Source organism: Petaurus breviceps, unplaced genomic scaffold (assembly GCF_028583685.1).
Source record: "Petaurus breviceps papuanus isolate PSGF00001 unplaced genomic scaffold, PetGlider_PUasm1.0 37, whole genome shotgun sequence".
Lineage (NCBI taxonomy): Eukaryota > Metazoa > Chordata > Mammalia > Diprotodontia > Petauridae > Petaurus > Petaurus breviceps.
In genome coordinates this window covers 50,920,512-50,936,296 of record NW_027186296.1, presented here as the reverse complement: position 1 = coordinate 50,936,296, position 15,785 = coordinate 50,920,512, and the positions used below count along the sequence as shown (strand labels likewise).

Genomic DNA, 15,785 nt, shown 5'->3' with positions numbered 1-15,785 from the left:
TATATATCTTAAATGTTTTAAATGATCATCATAGAATCTTAGATCATCTAAAAAGAAAGTTCTCATTCTATAGACAAGAAAAGTCAGATCAATAATTTCCCCCAAATCACAAAACATGTCAGTAATAGTGATGAAACTGAAATCCTGGTTTCCTGATTTGGTCCTTTGTACCATACTTTATGAGAAATAAACCATGAAGACTGTGTGCACGCACACGTGCACACACACATACACACACACACACCAGCTTAGGGGAAGATTGCTTATATTGATGGTTCAAATTTTCCATTCCATATCATCTCTAAAAAAGGCAAACCTTGGGTCATACAGGCCCAAGTTGAAATATAGCTCTTCTGGACAATAACTTAAGGAAGCAGGGACTAGGAAACAAGACCACCTCGTTGGGTGGCATCTATCTCCCAGGAAAACAACACATCAGGAGCTATAACAGGGCTACCTCTATGAAGAATGCACAGCCATAAATTTCTTCTCCAGAGGATTCTCTTATTATTCAGGGAGCTATTTGAGTGTAAGAGCTATGAGTGTTCCTTGATGTTAGAAGTTAGGGTAGGGAGGATGCTGGACATTTCTACAAATTAATTGATCCCCCTTTCCTTCTTCTGTGGAGCTGCCTCCTTCAGTGACAAGCAAAGATTTGAATTGGATGACCTGGACCTCAAGTTACAGATTTAAAATTGGTTGGGAAGGAAGAAGATTATTAAGAGCCAACTCTTCTCACTGATGGAGGAGAGGAGGGTGATGTACAGGAGAAGAGGAGAGGATGTCACTGAGATGTTTCTTCCTCTCCTTATCTGAGAGCCAACCTGAAAACACAGGTGGGATTGTTGAGTTGTGTGATTAAATGGTATCCAGAAGGTTCCCTTATTAAAAAAAAATCTACTTCACAATATAGAATTCTGTCATTTTGAGTTATGTTTATAACAACAGTAATAACACCTAGCATTTATATAGTGCTTTAAGGTTTACAGAGAGCTTTATAAATATCTCATTTGATCCTCACAACAACCCTGGGAGGTAGATACTAATACCCCCATTTTATAGATGAGGAAACTCAGGCAAACAGAAGTTAAGTGACTTGCTTTTGCGACCTTGTCACAAACATTTTAATTTCTAAGGCTGCATTTGAACTCAGGTCTTCATGACTAAAGGTTCAATGTGGCTACCATTAGGAAGCCATCACTCCTGGCATGGTTAAGGGGAAGCAAAGCTATCAGTTATTCATACCTATGGTAAACTGGACCCATTGGAATGCTTTTCTGATACTCTTGTCCTACTCTGTTTGGAGTAGTAAGTAGCTAGGACAGGAAAGGAGTGAGCTAATTTCTATAGTATCAGGACATGAGTTTCCCAACATATTCTTTGCCATTTCCCTCACTGTGCTTGCAAGAAATACCACCAATTAGAGATTTTTGCTGGCTAAAAATGGAAAGATTCTGGGAAGGCTGAAGTGGAGATACCATCACAAATTCCAACTCTTATTCTCCATGACCTTAGGCAAATCATTTAGCCTCTTTGTACTTGGTATAAAATGGGTGGGAATTTAAAAAATTAGAATAGTTCAGATTTACATGATGACTGAAGGCTCATAAAGTGTTTTCTTCAAAACCAAAGCAAAATATTATTTCCCTATTTTAAAGGTGGAGAAACTGAGGCACAGAGTGTTTCAATGATCTATAAGATCTTTTCAATTGTAAATTTTATGATCTATATGTGAATTAGTTCAATTATTCTGATAAGCTAATATCTCACTGAGATCAAATTTAGTGAGGAAGAATAGGAGTTTTAACAGAAGGAGGGAAAAGTATTGAGAGATCATTTTTTTGTACAGAAAAAACACTGAGGAGATTTGTGATGTGGTGAGAAACTTTGGCTACTCAGAGGAGAATTAAAGACATTAGGCACCTGAAGGGAAAAAGAAAGAAGGCTTGAGGAGGCAAGAAATAAGAAGAGGAGTTGGGAGAGAATCAAAGACAAATCTCTTCTATTTTTAAATTTTGCTTCTGGTTGGTCCTTATTCTTTTCTGCCCATCTTTTAGATGGGAAAAGGTCCCTTTGCTTTTAACCTTTCCCATGGCCTATTCTTATTGGACCTCCTCCCTATCCCCTTCATTGTCCTACTATGACTGGAGGGCAGAAAGCAAGAGAGAAGAGCCAACTCCTCTGGTACTGAGACAGAAACTTCTCACCCTATATTCACTAGCTTTTCTAGGAATAGCAAACAGGTATTCCTAAAAAGGGATAGCAAACAGAAAACAGGTATTCCTAAGGGATTTTTATGCCATGCATACACACACACACACACACACACACACACACACATTAGCGAGAGCTATGTACTATAACCAGGCTTAAATATTTAAACTTAGCAAGGCCCTTAGGATCTGGAATAATATATAATGCTAACAACTATTTATATAATGCATTAAAATTACCCAGGTGTTTCATATTTTTTAGTTCATTTGGACCTCAGAACAACACTATGAGGTAGAAAATATAGATATACTTGAGGAAACTGAAGCTTACAGAGGACTACCAAGTTCAGCATTATAGACACCTGGCCACAGATAAGATGCTGCTGATGACATTTACTTGCTGGGGGCTATGAATGGGCAAGCCCCACTTGATAACCTTTTATTATGGACCTTGTTAGCTCTCTCAGTGGAAGGAATTCCTCCACTTAGGTCCTTACAGTTGTACTTGATGGATTTGGGCTATCTCTAGTATGAGAAAGTTACATTCTAAGGCACCAAAATAAACCAATGCTTCATATGTTGGGTGTCTGACAAGCTCAATCTATTCCTCTTGAACATTCAAGTCATTTCTGCTCTCTCATGAAAACTACTATAGATAAAAGGGTTGCTATTATGAGTTGCAGATAGCACTGGAGAAGCAGCAGAGGTAGCTGAAAATATAGGATGCCCCCAAATCTTAGTACAGTTATGAGCTTTAACACACTATACATTAGGACTATCTACAGAATGGGAACCTGACTATGCCTTTCCAGAGCTAAAGGAGTTTCTAAATTAAGGAAGGGTCCCATAGGAGGAGATTGAAAGATGATTAGAACTATAATAGAAAGACTGGGGAAAGTTATTTCATTGGGAAAAAAAAATAATTCAGTTTTGTCTAGCTAAGGGAAAGCTTTTTCTGAGAAATGTGATATACAATAAAAATACTTGCTAATTAATGAATTTTCTCATGTTAGAGGAAAAGGCTATAAATGGGTGACCAGGAGAAAGTGAGTCCTTGGATCTTCTGACTGAAAGGGCACCGTGAAATCTGGGCCATCTATTCCCAATGGAAGCCTTCCTTTCATGTACAGGGACAGAGGCAGTTTCTTTTAAATACAGCAGCACACTCAGGATTGGCCATTGGCAAAATTGAAGAATAAATTTATTTGTTCTCCCAAATGCCCTTTTTATATCTTTTTCCTTATTTCTTTTAATGCCCAAATGCCTAGCCTCAGACCAGTCTCTTGGAGGTGCCTGGGGCACCTTGCTGTGCTGTGTTACTCTACCTTCTGAGGGAATGCCCTAGGCACCCTTGAAAAAAAAATCACATCATATCCATTCCATCAGATCCTTGATGAGCTCTCAGTCTGATGAACTGAGTCATTAATGGGTGAAAAAGCAGTGCATTAGAGTCAGAGGATCCTGGGTGATTCACTTAACTTATCTGGATCTCAGATTTACTCCTCTGTAAAACTTGAGGGTTCTATCGGATAATCTCTAGGGTCTGTTCAAGCTCTAAAATACATACTTCTATGATCTCTCTCAGATAATAATGGTACTTCAACAACTTCTTTGATGTCATTCTTTCCCCTGAGAATGAATGACTAAGTGCAAATTTCAGGTATCATGGTCACATTGTAGAGGTATTTGAGGGGAGGAAAGCTTTCTGGCACTCAGAAAACATCACATAGGTGGCTTGAACACTGTCATATGAGACTAACCCTATCCACAATCATAGCAGGACGATCCAGAAAGCCAATTAAATTTCAAGAACTGTGTAAAAAGGTCTACAACCACTGGCAACAAACTAAAATTGGGTGATGATGACCTGGTGAAGTATTCCTGTTGGAATATCTGCCAATGGATCTTTAAGTAGTGATTTTCAGGCTTGCTTCTGATCATTTTTATAGTCAGTGAAAAATAATTCAATTTCCATGGCAATATAGGTTTCCATAGCATAGCCCTTCCCACAGCATTTGTACTCTGGCAGCTGTGTTCATTGCACTCACTGTTTTTTCCTCTCCTGTCCTTTGCAAAACCCAAAGCCAAACAATCACAGTGATTCCCCAGCGGCTCACCTCCACCACACTGCACACTGCATCCTTCCCAACCGCTATGAGTCCAGATGTATAAAGAATCCTGTAGCTTTTCAGGTTCACTCTGAATTTCTGCAGTATAGTTTACGGGAACGGTGTATTCATAATGAATCCCATAATTTTGGTCATGAAATAGTAACACCTAGATCATCAGCAAAAGAAAAGACCATTGTTATGTATACTCAGTCCACAGACTGCTTAATGTGTAAACCATGCAACACCATTTTTGATTCTCCAACCAGGAATTCTCTCATGTACTAAATAAGAGGAAAATTCCAAAATTCCTCAGCAAGAATACTCCTATATTTGGTAGTGAAAGCAAATCTACTAGTACCCTGGGATAGCAAGACAACTTTTTAACTTCTCCACTGCTCAACTGAAGCTACTCCAGTCTTTTTTCCTGGCATCTGCACACTTATTATCATGGATTTCCATCACTTTCATCTGGAGAGAGTGGTTATATGTTAATAGGCTTGTTCAGCTAAGAATCTCATTCAGTTTTAATTACCTACTAATGGATAGTTGGCCAAACCTGAGTTAAGTAATTGCCCATATTCACCTGTGAAGCTGATTTTATAGACTGAAAAAAATGCACCTTTGACTTTTAACTGTGCAGGTATTGCTGAACTTGGTATTTTCACTTCTTAGAAAATCAGAATGTCCATGTGAAGAATTTCTATATAATTTCTATAGTGTCATATAACCCACTATCCTGCTCTTGTATTATCCTAAGGAGTACTTTGGATCTCATATAACACTTTGCTTGGACCTTCCTGAAGTGCTTAAATTTTGTACTGTCTTTTGTTGGTATGTGTTTTCAAGGGGCATATTCTGCTACAACTGAATGCATTTAAATAAACTTCATGACAACAGGGTTATGTCTTAATTCAGTTTTGTATCTCTTTCCAATGACTTAATATTCATGTTTTGCGAAAGTTTATGCTCAGTAAATATTTATTGAATTTGTGGATGTCTACTACATCCACAAATGGAGGATGGCCAAAATACTATACAAGAAATCACAGTAGAACCTTGGTACAAATTGGCTTGGGTGAGTCATGATAAAACCAGCCTTACAGATCTTCACTATTAGACTGGGAAAGATGTATTCTCTATCTCTCCTCTGTACTCTGTAATCCAGGGATGTCATTTTCCCAAGGGAACATATCTATCAGTGGGGTGTTTTAGATGGACTTATAGTTAGGTGGCTTCATCCTTATTTTCTTATTGAAGGACTCACATGACCATTTTGATGCGGAGTTTGAGTACAACTGAAACTACTACAGATGTTTCCCAGAATAATCAACATGAAAGGGTTTACTCATTTTCTTCAATAAGTAATGAAAGGAAACAGGTGTTTGACCTGTTTGCATCTGACATACCTTTGTATAAAATAGCATCTATTATGAAAAGCATAAAACAACCTGGCTAGGAAGGGGATATCTTTATTCCAAGTTTGGAAGGGATATTCCATTTTCTAGGACCAGGCAGTTATTAATCTCACTGTAAAGCTGGGAGGTCTATGACTACATGCCCAACATTAGGTAACAGCAGAGACTGCTATGGCCCACCCTGATTTTATTTAAGGCACTTAAGGTATTAGCAATGTGTTGTATTAAACAAAGGAATCCATCAGCTCCGCGGTATCAACCAACCTGGGAAGAGCTTGGCATGTTCTAGATTGCCAGGGGGAGGTCTAGAACAAACCTAACTAAATAAACGTCCATTTATCCAAGAAATATACTTATATTAATGCAGTTGGAGAAATGCCTCCAGCTTTTTAAAACTACTCCTTAAAAGAGATCTTTATTATCTCAGTATGAGCATTAGACCAGTGAATCAAGAGTCCATATGAAACCAATTTCATGCAATTTTGTAGCCATGTATGATTTTTATGTGTGTGTATAATTGGTTTCAAATGCAGGTCACCATGGCTTCCCGGATGCTTCTGGCTCTCTTATAACAGGGTACTCCCCTATTGTTTGGATAACAGTTTTCTATTTTGGGGGAGTTACCATCCCCTTCACTTGTATATTTAAACATTTAGAACAACTATCCAATTTCAAGAAAAAAGATTAATACTAAATTTAGGGGAAGAGTTTCAACTATATAAAATGTTTCAAATGAGTTTTGTTTATTATTGCCCAAGTTAAGTCAGGCTGCATATTGTCTTTGACAAACTCGACTAGTTTATGAAATAAAGTAGAAAAGGGAAAATTCACCTACATTATTACTATTTGCTAGAACAAGTAAATTAACATACAAATAGTTGATAATTATTAATAGGATGTATATTTTTTGTGTCTTCTTTTAGCCCTCACTGATTATTGATTTAGAAAAATGAAACCAACTTCCCAAGGAAGAAATTGCTCATTAGAACACTGTAATGCAAAATAACATTGTGGCTGAGAAATATCTGAGTTAAAGAATTTGAGGTCATAAGACTTCAGCTTATACATAGGAGTACGTTTGAAGGAGCAGGAAGGTCATGTGTTGTATCAGCAATATTTCTGAGCAGTTGACTATGGTCAATGAAGCTGTATCTAAACCCAAATCTTAAAAAAGACAGTAAGGAAAAGAGACAGATTTTTAAAAAAGAAAAATCAATTTACAATTTAAAAATCCTCATGATTTTCTCTTTTTAGTTAAGTTAAACATGTTTCTAAAATAAGGTCTTTTCAGAAGGACACTAGAATAACTATGTCTAATTAATCCACTGGATATTTGATGCTAAAATTTGTAATTTTAATTACAAATAATAAATAAATAAATAAAACTTGTAAACACAATCCTCTGAAGGATACACACAAATTGAGTCTTTTATCAGAACTTCAGCTATGATAAATGTAAGAAAAAGAGCTGTGCTGCAATAAAGTTCTGTGTATACAATAAAAAGACAGAAGTTGGTTTAATGGTGAAAAACACTGGAAGAATCCATTCAAAGGGTCATCTAAATTTTAAATGTTGTCTTTTCCCAAATGCAAAATAGAGTGATATTTAGAATTCTAAGGGAAAGACTTTTGTGGTAAAATACAAGCACCATTCTTCATATTTACTGAGGACATATTTACTGAATTATACTGGTGCAGATTATCCATAAGGATTTGCCCAGTATAAGGACCATAAAATACCACTATACTGAAGAAGATGGATCCCTTACCTGGGAGGGAGGATGAGGAAGGGAGAGGTACCTTAAAAAAAGGATTATCATTTATTGTGGATAATCTATGTTGCCTTAACTGTGGAGAGTCAGATAATCTTTTGAAATTACCTCAAACTTCACTATTCCAGTATTTCCATTTAAAACTAGCTTTTTAGGAACAGCATAAGTTGCTCAAGAACACCTAGGGAGTGAACAATATATAGTTATTTTTTATGCAACCTAGATCTTGAAATGCTAAGTAATGCCATTTGGAGGGGAAAATGCAACTTTTCATTTTTAAAAAGATAGTTTTTAATGTGAATAAATGAATTGATAGTAAGAATCTATACCCATTATAATATAACATAAGAATGTATAATTTAAAGCGCATTCTCTTTCTTTATTAGTCCAGTTCTCATTAGGTGCTACAGATAATCACTGCTGGACAGGGAGTTCCCTTTAAAAGTGATAGGAATATTCTTAAAGAGGAGGTACACACTTGGTTCTAGAAAGGGAGGAGAATCCTTTGAACAGTGTTTTGGTGTCTTGCATAGAGAAGATGAAAGGCAATTATAAAATGTGGCTGGTTGTCCAATACCACTTCCTTACCCTTGTAAAATATCAAGGAAAATCTCTTCCAGGTCACTAAGAATGGAATAAACTGTTAAGACATCACCACCCCTGTCCCCATTGCCTTGGGCCACATGACTTTTGAGAAATATAAAAAATAATATGAATTTACCATCAGGTGCAGTGGTATTTTAGTTGGTCCCTTGGCAGATATTTTCTCCCACAGACCCCTTCGGACATAGCGGACAGTAGTGCCTGCGATCTGAAATTCACCAGGAAGCTCAATTTTCCAGTCACTGTTTATGGATTTCTTACTGGAGTCTTTGAGAGCTAGAAAGAGGACAAAATACCACCGAATCAAATTAAAATAATCATTCCTCCCTTAAAATGAACAGAACTAAGAAACATCTTTCCTCTCATAAGGGTTCTCCATGAAATCTCTTCAAAGAGGAAAAATACATTGGTACAAAATGAAAAGAAGACAAATTTTTATCAGAAGCATGATTACTGGTGAGGAGGTGATCCAGGGTTAAACCATTCAATCAGCCATTGCAAAGATGGTAGAGTAAAAACAGGACCTCCACGCAGCTCAGGCTCCTACCACTTCCAATACATGTAAAAAAATGATTCTAAACAAATTTAAGAGCTACAGAACTCACAAAGTGATAAAGAGAAACAAATCTCTCACTGAAGGCAGCCTGGCAGGCTGGCAGGAAGGGTCTATCTCATCTGGCTGAGTGCAGTTCCAGGGCCAAGCACAGTCCTAAATAAGCCACAAAAGTTCTGGCCCTAGGGGGCCCCAAGCAGCTGTGGCCAGAGCAGACTTCAAGACAGTGAATCACCAGCAGCTGTGGTGGTTTCCAGACTTTGCAACCCATAAACACCAAAAGGAAAGTAAAAGGTCAGTAAGGAACTCTGTTGGAACTGGGTGGAGAAGAGCAAGGTCTGGCCCCTGCCCCCAGGGCAAGAAGTGGCAAATGCAGATTGTAGGCAGACCAAGAAACCATTCAGAGGGTAATTGCTCTTACTTTAACCTGCTTGGATCTGAATCATGATCTTGGGTGGTGCTCCTGGGGTATGTGGCCAGTGTGCCAGAGGTAGGGGCTGCAGAGGGGGTGCCCTCCTAATAGCTCCAGCAGCGGCAAAAACCTCAGAGATTTGGGACATAGCTCTCTCCATTCTGGAAGCAGAGTTCTACCAAGGCAAGGAGCTCAAAAGTCAAATAATTGGCTGGCAAAATGAGCAAGCAGAGGAAACTCAAACATACCATAGAATCCTTTTTTGGGGAAAAAGCATAGAATGGGAGGAAGACAACAAAGTCAGAACTCCTGCATCAAAAGATTCCAAGAAAAATATGAATTAGTTACAGGCCATGGAGGAACTCAAGAAGGATTTTAAAAATCAAGTAAAAGAAGTGGAAGAAAAATTGGGAAGAGAAATGAGAGTGATGCAAGAAAATTATGAAAAATGAGTCAACAGCCTGCGAAAGGAGACCCATAAATACATTGAAGAAAATAACGCCATAAAAGATAGACTAACTCAAATGGCAAAAGGGGCCCAAAAAGCCAAATTTGCCAGATGGAAAAGGAATTTCAAAAACCCAATGAAGAAAACAACTCCTTCAAATTTCGACTACAGCAATTGGAAGCTGACTATGAGAAATCAAGATACTATAAAACAGATCCAAACAAATGAAAAAAAAGAAGGCAATGTGAAATATCTCACTGGAAAAACCACTGACCTGGAAAATAGAGCCATGAGAGATGATTTAAAAATTATTGGACTACCTGAAAGCCATGATCAAAAAAGAGCCTAGACACCATCTTTCAAGAAATTATCAAGCAAAATTACCCTGATATTCTAGAACCAGAGGATTCTAGAAATAGAAATTGAAAGAATTCACCAATTGCCTCTTGAAAAAGATCCCAAAAAAGAAAACTAGGAATATCATAGACAAATTACGGAGTTCCCAGGTCAAGGAGAAAATACTGCAAGCAGTCAGGAAGAAACAATTTGAGCACTGTGGAAACACAATCAGGATAATACAGGACCTAGCAGCTTCTACATTAAGGGACCTAAGGGCTTGAAATATGATAATCTGGAGGTCAAATGAGCTAATATTTTTTTCAAATAAAATTTAATGTTTATTTTTAGTTTACATCATTCATTTCCACAATATTTTGAATTACAAATTTTCTCCCCATCTTTCCCCTACTCACTACCCCAAAACAGCGATCCCACTGTATGCCCCATCCCCCCAATCTGCTTTCTCCTATATCCTCCCCCATTCCCTCTCCAACTTTCCAGTAGGGAGAAGGATGGATCTCTATAACCCAGTGTCTGTAAACCTTATTTCCCATTTGCATATAAAAAGAAATCATAATAATATATTTTTTAAACATTTTATTTTAAAATGTTGAATTCCAGATTCTTTCCCTTTCTCCCTCATCAACCAACCTTACTGGGAAGATAAGCAATTCAATATAGGTTGTACATGTGTACCTACGCAAAACATTTCTATAGTGGATATATTGTGAAAGACTGACTATATTTCCCTCCATTCAATCCCATCCCCCAATTGTTCTGTTCTCTACTTTGACGCTGTCCCTTTTCAAAAGTGTGTGCTTCTAACTCCCCTCCCCCCCAACCTGCCCTTCCCTCCATCATCCCCCTTCTCATCCCTTTCCCCCTCTACTCTCCTATAGGGCGAGATAGGCTATTTAGTGTATATGTCATTCCCTCCCTAAGCCAAATTCAATGAGAGTAAGGTTGACCCATTCCCTTTTGGCTTCCTGTTCTTCCCCTCCATTGTACAGTTTTCCCTTGCCTATTTTATATGAGATAATTTACCCCATTCTGTCTCTTCACATCTCCTCTCATTATATTTCTCTCTCTCATCTCAATTTCACCTTTTAAGTATCATCCCTTCCTATTCAATTAGTCTGGTGCCCTCTAAGTATATCTGTACACATATATACACACACTCACATATGTATTCATATGTCCATGTACCCTCCTATATAGACATATATATGTATGTATACACACACACACACACACATATATATATATATATACATACACACACATTTATATTCTCTTCAACCATTCTCATACCGAGAAAAGTTTCATAAGTTACAATTATTGTTTTTATATATAGGAATGTAAATGGTTCAACTTTGAAAATTTCCTTATGATTTCTTTTCCCTGTTTACCTTTCGATGCTTCTCTTACTTCTGGTATCTGAATGTCATATCTTCTATTCAACTCTGGTTTTTTTTTTTATTAAGAATGCTTGAAAGTTGTCTATTTAATTGAATGACTAATATTTTATCCTAAAACATGATACAAAGTTTTGCTGGGTAGGTGATTCTTAGTTTTAATCCAAACTCCTTTGACCTCCAGAATATCATATTCTAAGCCCTTTGATCCCTCAGTGTAGAAGCTGCCAGATCCTGTGTTGTCCTGATTGTATTTCCACAATATTCAAATTGTTTCTTCCTGGCTGCTTGTAATGTTTTCTCCTTGATCTGGGAACTCTGGAACCTGGCTATAATATTCCTAGGAGTTTTATTTTGGGGATCTTTTTCAGGAGGTGATTGGTGGATTCTTTCAACCTCTATTTTGTCCTCTGGTTCTAAAACATCAGGGCAATTTTCCTTGAGAATTTCTTGAAGGATGATTTCTAGGTTCTTTTTTTGATCATAGCTTTCAGGTAATCCAGTAATTTTTAAATTATCTCTCCTGGATCTATTTTCCAGGTCAGTGGTTTTTCCAATGAGATATTTCATATTGCCTTCTATTCTTTCATCTGTTTGGATCTGTTTAACAGTATCATGATTTCTCATAAAGTCACTAGCTTCCATTTGCTCCAATCTAATTCTGAAGGAATGATTCTCTTCAGCGAGTTTTTGAGATTCTTTTTCCATCTGTCAAATTTGGCTTTTTAAGGCATTCTTCTCCTCATTGGCTTGTTGAGCCTCTTTTGCCATTTGAGTTAGTCTATTTTTTAAGGTGTTTTTTTCTTCAGTCAGGTTGTTGACTCTCTTTTCATTATTTTCTTGCCTCATTCTCGTTTCTCTTCCCAAATTTTTCTTCCACTTCTCTTATTTGGTTTTCAAAATCCTTCTTAAGACCCTCTATGGCCTGAACCAGTCCATCTTTTTCTTGGAAGCTTTTGGTACAGGAGTTCTGACTTCGTTGTCTTCCTCCTGTTCCATGCTTTGATCCTTTTTGTCCCCAAAAAAGGAATCCAATGGTGGATTGCTGTGCTTGTTTTGTTTCCTTTGCTTGCTCATGTTGCCACTCAATTACTTGACTTTTGAGCTTTTTGCCACAGTAGAACTCTGCTTCCAGAGAGGAGAGTTTTGTCCCAAATCGCTAGGGTTTTAGCAGCTCCTGGAGCTATTTGTTGGCTGCCCTCTGTGAAGCTTCCACCAGCTCTGGCACCTGTTCATGCACCCCAGGACCTCCACCCTACACAGCAATCCAGATCCAAGCAGGTTAATGCAAGAGCGATTACCCCTCAGAATGGTTGCTTGGTTCCCCTACAATCTGCAGGCCAGGAGCTCTGAACTAGCTACACGGCAGCTGCTGCACCTTAGCCACTTTTCCCTCTGGGGGCAGAGGCCAGACTGAACTCTGGGTTTCCATGGTCCCACAAAGTCCCTACTGACCTCTCACTTTGTCTTTGGCATTTATGGGTTGATAATTCTGGAAACTGCCACAGCTGCAGGTAATCCACTCTTATGAGGTCCGTTCCAGCTGCAGCTGGTTGGGCTACCCTGAGGCTAAAACAGCAGGCTCAGGCAGGGCTGGGCTCTGCTCCCAGCATGCTGCAATAGATCCTCCCTACCAGGTTGTCTTCAACGGGAGATTTGTTTCTCTCTGTCACTTTGTGGGTTCTGTACCTCTAAAATTTGTTTAGTGTAATTTTTTTTTTGCAGGACAATTGGGGTTAAGTGACTTGCCCAAGGTCACATGTTAAGTGTCTGAGGCTGGATTTGAACTCAGGTCCTCCTGACTCCAAGGCTGGTGCTCTATTCACTGTACCACCTAGACGCCTCCTGTTTAGTGTAATTTTTAATAGGTATTTGAGGTGGTTATGGGGGGAGCACACAGAGCTTTCTTGCTTCTATGCTGCCATTTTGGCTCTGCCCCAGGAGCTGAGATTAAAACCAAGAATCACTTACTCAGCAAAACTTAGTATAATGCTTCAGGGAAAAATGTGGTCATTTAATGAAACAGAGGATTTTCAAACATTCTTGATGAAAAAACTAGAGCTGAACAGAAAATTTGACTTTCAAATACAAGAAGCAAGAGAAGGATGAGAAGGTAAACAGGAAAAAGAAATCATAAGGAACTTATTAAAGTTGAACTATTTACATTCCTACATGGAAATAGATAATTGTAACTCATGAGACTTTTCTCAGTATGAGGATAGTTGAAGGGAATATATATGTATATATGTATACATATATATGTATGTATAGGAGGTTATACGTGTATATAATTACGTGTGTGCATATGTATGTACATGTATACATAGACAGAGAGCACAGGATGAGTTGAATATGAATGGATGATATATAAATAAAATTAAAAGGTGAGAGAGGACTTTATTGGCTGAAGGAGAAAGGGAGAGATAGAATATGGTAAATTATCTCACATAAAAGAGGTAAGAGAAAACTGTTACAATGGAGGGGAAGAGCAGGAAGATGAAAGGGGATGGAACAACCTTATTCTCATTTAATTTAGCTTAAGGAGGGAATAACATACACACTCAAATAGATATCTTACCCTATAGGAAAATAAGGGGGTAGGGCATAAGAGCGGGGCTGATAGAAGGGAGGGCAAACTGGGGGAGAGGGTAGTTAGAAGCACACACTTTTGCAAAGGGATTGGGTCAAAGGAGAAAATAGAATAAGTGGGGGGCAGGATAGGATGGAGACAATTATAGTGTTTCACAATATAACTACTATGGAAATATTTGCATAGCTATACATGTACAACCTATATTGAATTGCTTGTCTTCCCTGTGGGGGTGGTTGAGGAGGGAAGAAGGGAAAAAATCTGGAACGCAAAGTTTTAAAAACAAATGTTTAAAAAAAATTACTTTTTACATTCACCTGGGAAATAAGATATACAGGTACTGGGATATAGAAATCCATCTTGCCCTACTAGAAAGTTAGAGGGGGTGATGAGGGAGGATGTAAAAGAGAACAGATTGAGGAAAGGGGTATTCAGTAGGCCTGCTATTTTGGGGTGGGGGGAAAAGGGAAGATGGGGAAGAAAATTTGTAACTCAAAATCTTGTGGAATTGAATGTTGAAATCTAAAAATAAATAAATTGGAATTAAAAAAAAATGCTCACCTCCAAATTAGGTTTAACCTGTCCAAGAAAAAGATCCTGAGTTCAAATGACATACCCCTTATCTTCAGGTGAGACCATGTGTTATTGCGGACAGGGGTTGGGGCGGGAGATTGAATTTGAAGTCAGAGTACCATAGTTCTAGCCCCAGGTCTGTTAACTGTTGTAATGGTAAGGGAATTTGAAGATCTTCCCTGCTTTGAAAATAAACTCCGTCCCCTAATAGGCGCAATGCAATCACTTGGAACCTGTGATGGGTGGAGTTTGTTGAAGGCTGGAACAGAATTCACAGGAAGCTGGGAGTGAGTCAGAGCCAGCTAGACTGTTGGGAGGACAGCATGCTTCCAAGGGGGACAGAGAGCCTTGTGAGCAAATCTTGGTTTTGTGTTGGTTTGTGGGAAGGCTAAAGGATGCTCTGGCTCTCTGTGCTGTTATGGTTTATTAACTTCTTTGCTACTGTGATGGAATCGATTTACCGGTTTGGGGATTCAGTTTTCTGGTATCTGAATAAATGTTTTGCTTCTGTCTTCTAAAAAACAACAACCAAAAAAACCATTCAATTAGTTAGTAAGAATTTATTAAACTCCTGCTACTTGCCAGGCACTATTCTAAGTACCTGGAACATAGAAAAAGAGGCAAAAGGCAGTCTCTTTCCTTAAGAGGCTCACACTCTAATGGGGAAGACAACAAACAAACTAATACATGCAAACAAGCCACATAAGGAATAAATAGGAAATAATTTTTAAAAAGGGAAGGCATTAGAATTAAGAGAAGTTAAGAAAAGCTTCCTTTAGAAGATGGGTTTTTAGTGGCCACTTGAAAGAAACCAAGTTAGCCACGAGGCAGCAATGAGGAGGGAGAACATTCTAGACATGGAGGACAGTCAGAGAAAATGCCTGGAGTGTCTTTTTCCTAGAACAGCCAGCTGGCCAGTGTCCCTGGACTGAAGAGTATGTGGTGAGAACTAAGGGGTTGGAAGACTGGGAAGTTGGAGCAGAATAGACCAAATACAGAATTTTGTATTTGATGCTGGAGGTAACAGGGAGCCACTGGTATTTATTGAGTAGGGGTGAGGGGTGATATGGTCAGACCTGTGCTTTAGAAAAGTCACTTTGTGATCTTTATGGAGAATGGATTGGAGTGGGGAGAGACTTACATGAGGTAGGCAGACCCCGCCCTGCTCACCCCACCTGGCTATTTCAACAGTCCAAGTGTGAGAATGATGGCCTGGCAGTATTTGAAGGGAGAAGGGGGCATATTCAAGAGATGCTGCAAGAATGAAATCAATAGGCCTTGGCAATAAATTGGATATGGGGGGGAGGGTGATAAGAAAAAGTGAGGAGGGGGCGGAGCAGA

At 38.5% G+C, this 15,785-nt stretch overlaps 1 protein-coding gene across 2 annotated transcripts in view; it reads right to left on the bottom strand.

Moving 5' to 3' along the window:
• The window catches only part of ADAMTS17 (ADAM metallopeptidase with thrombospondin type 1 motif 17), a 523,726-nt gene that overhangs the window by 129,314 nt on the left and 378,627 nt on the right, over positions 1 to 15,785 (bottom strand). For both annotated transcript variants that reach the window (XM_069098470.1, XM_069098471.1), the window contains 2 exons: positions 8,233 to 8,390; positions 4,331 to 4,490 (listed from right to left, as the gene is read on the bottom strand). In XM_069098470.1, the coding sequence (XP_068954571.1) occupies positions 4,331 to 4,490; positions 8,233 to 8,390 (318 nt within the window). The remainder of the gene's footprint in view (positions 1 to 4,330; positions 4,491 to 8,232; positions 8,391 to 15,785) is intronic.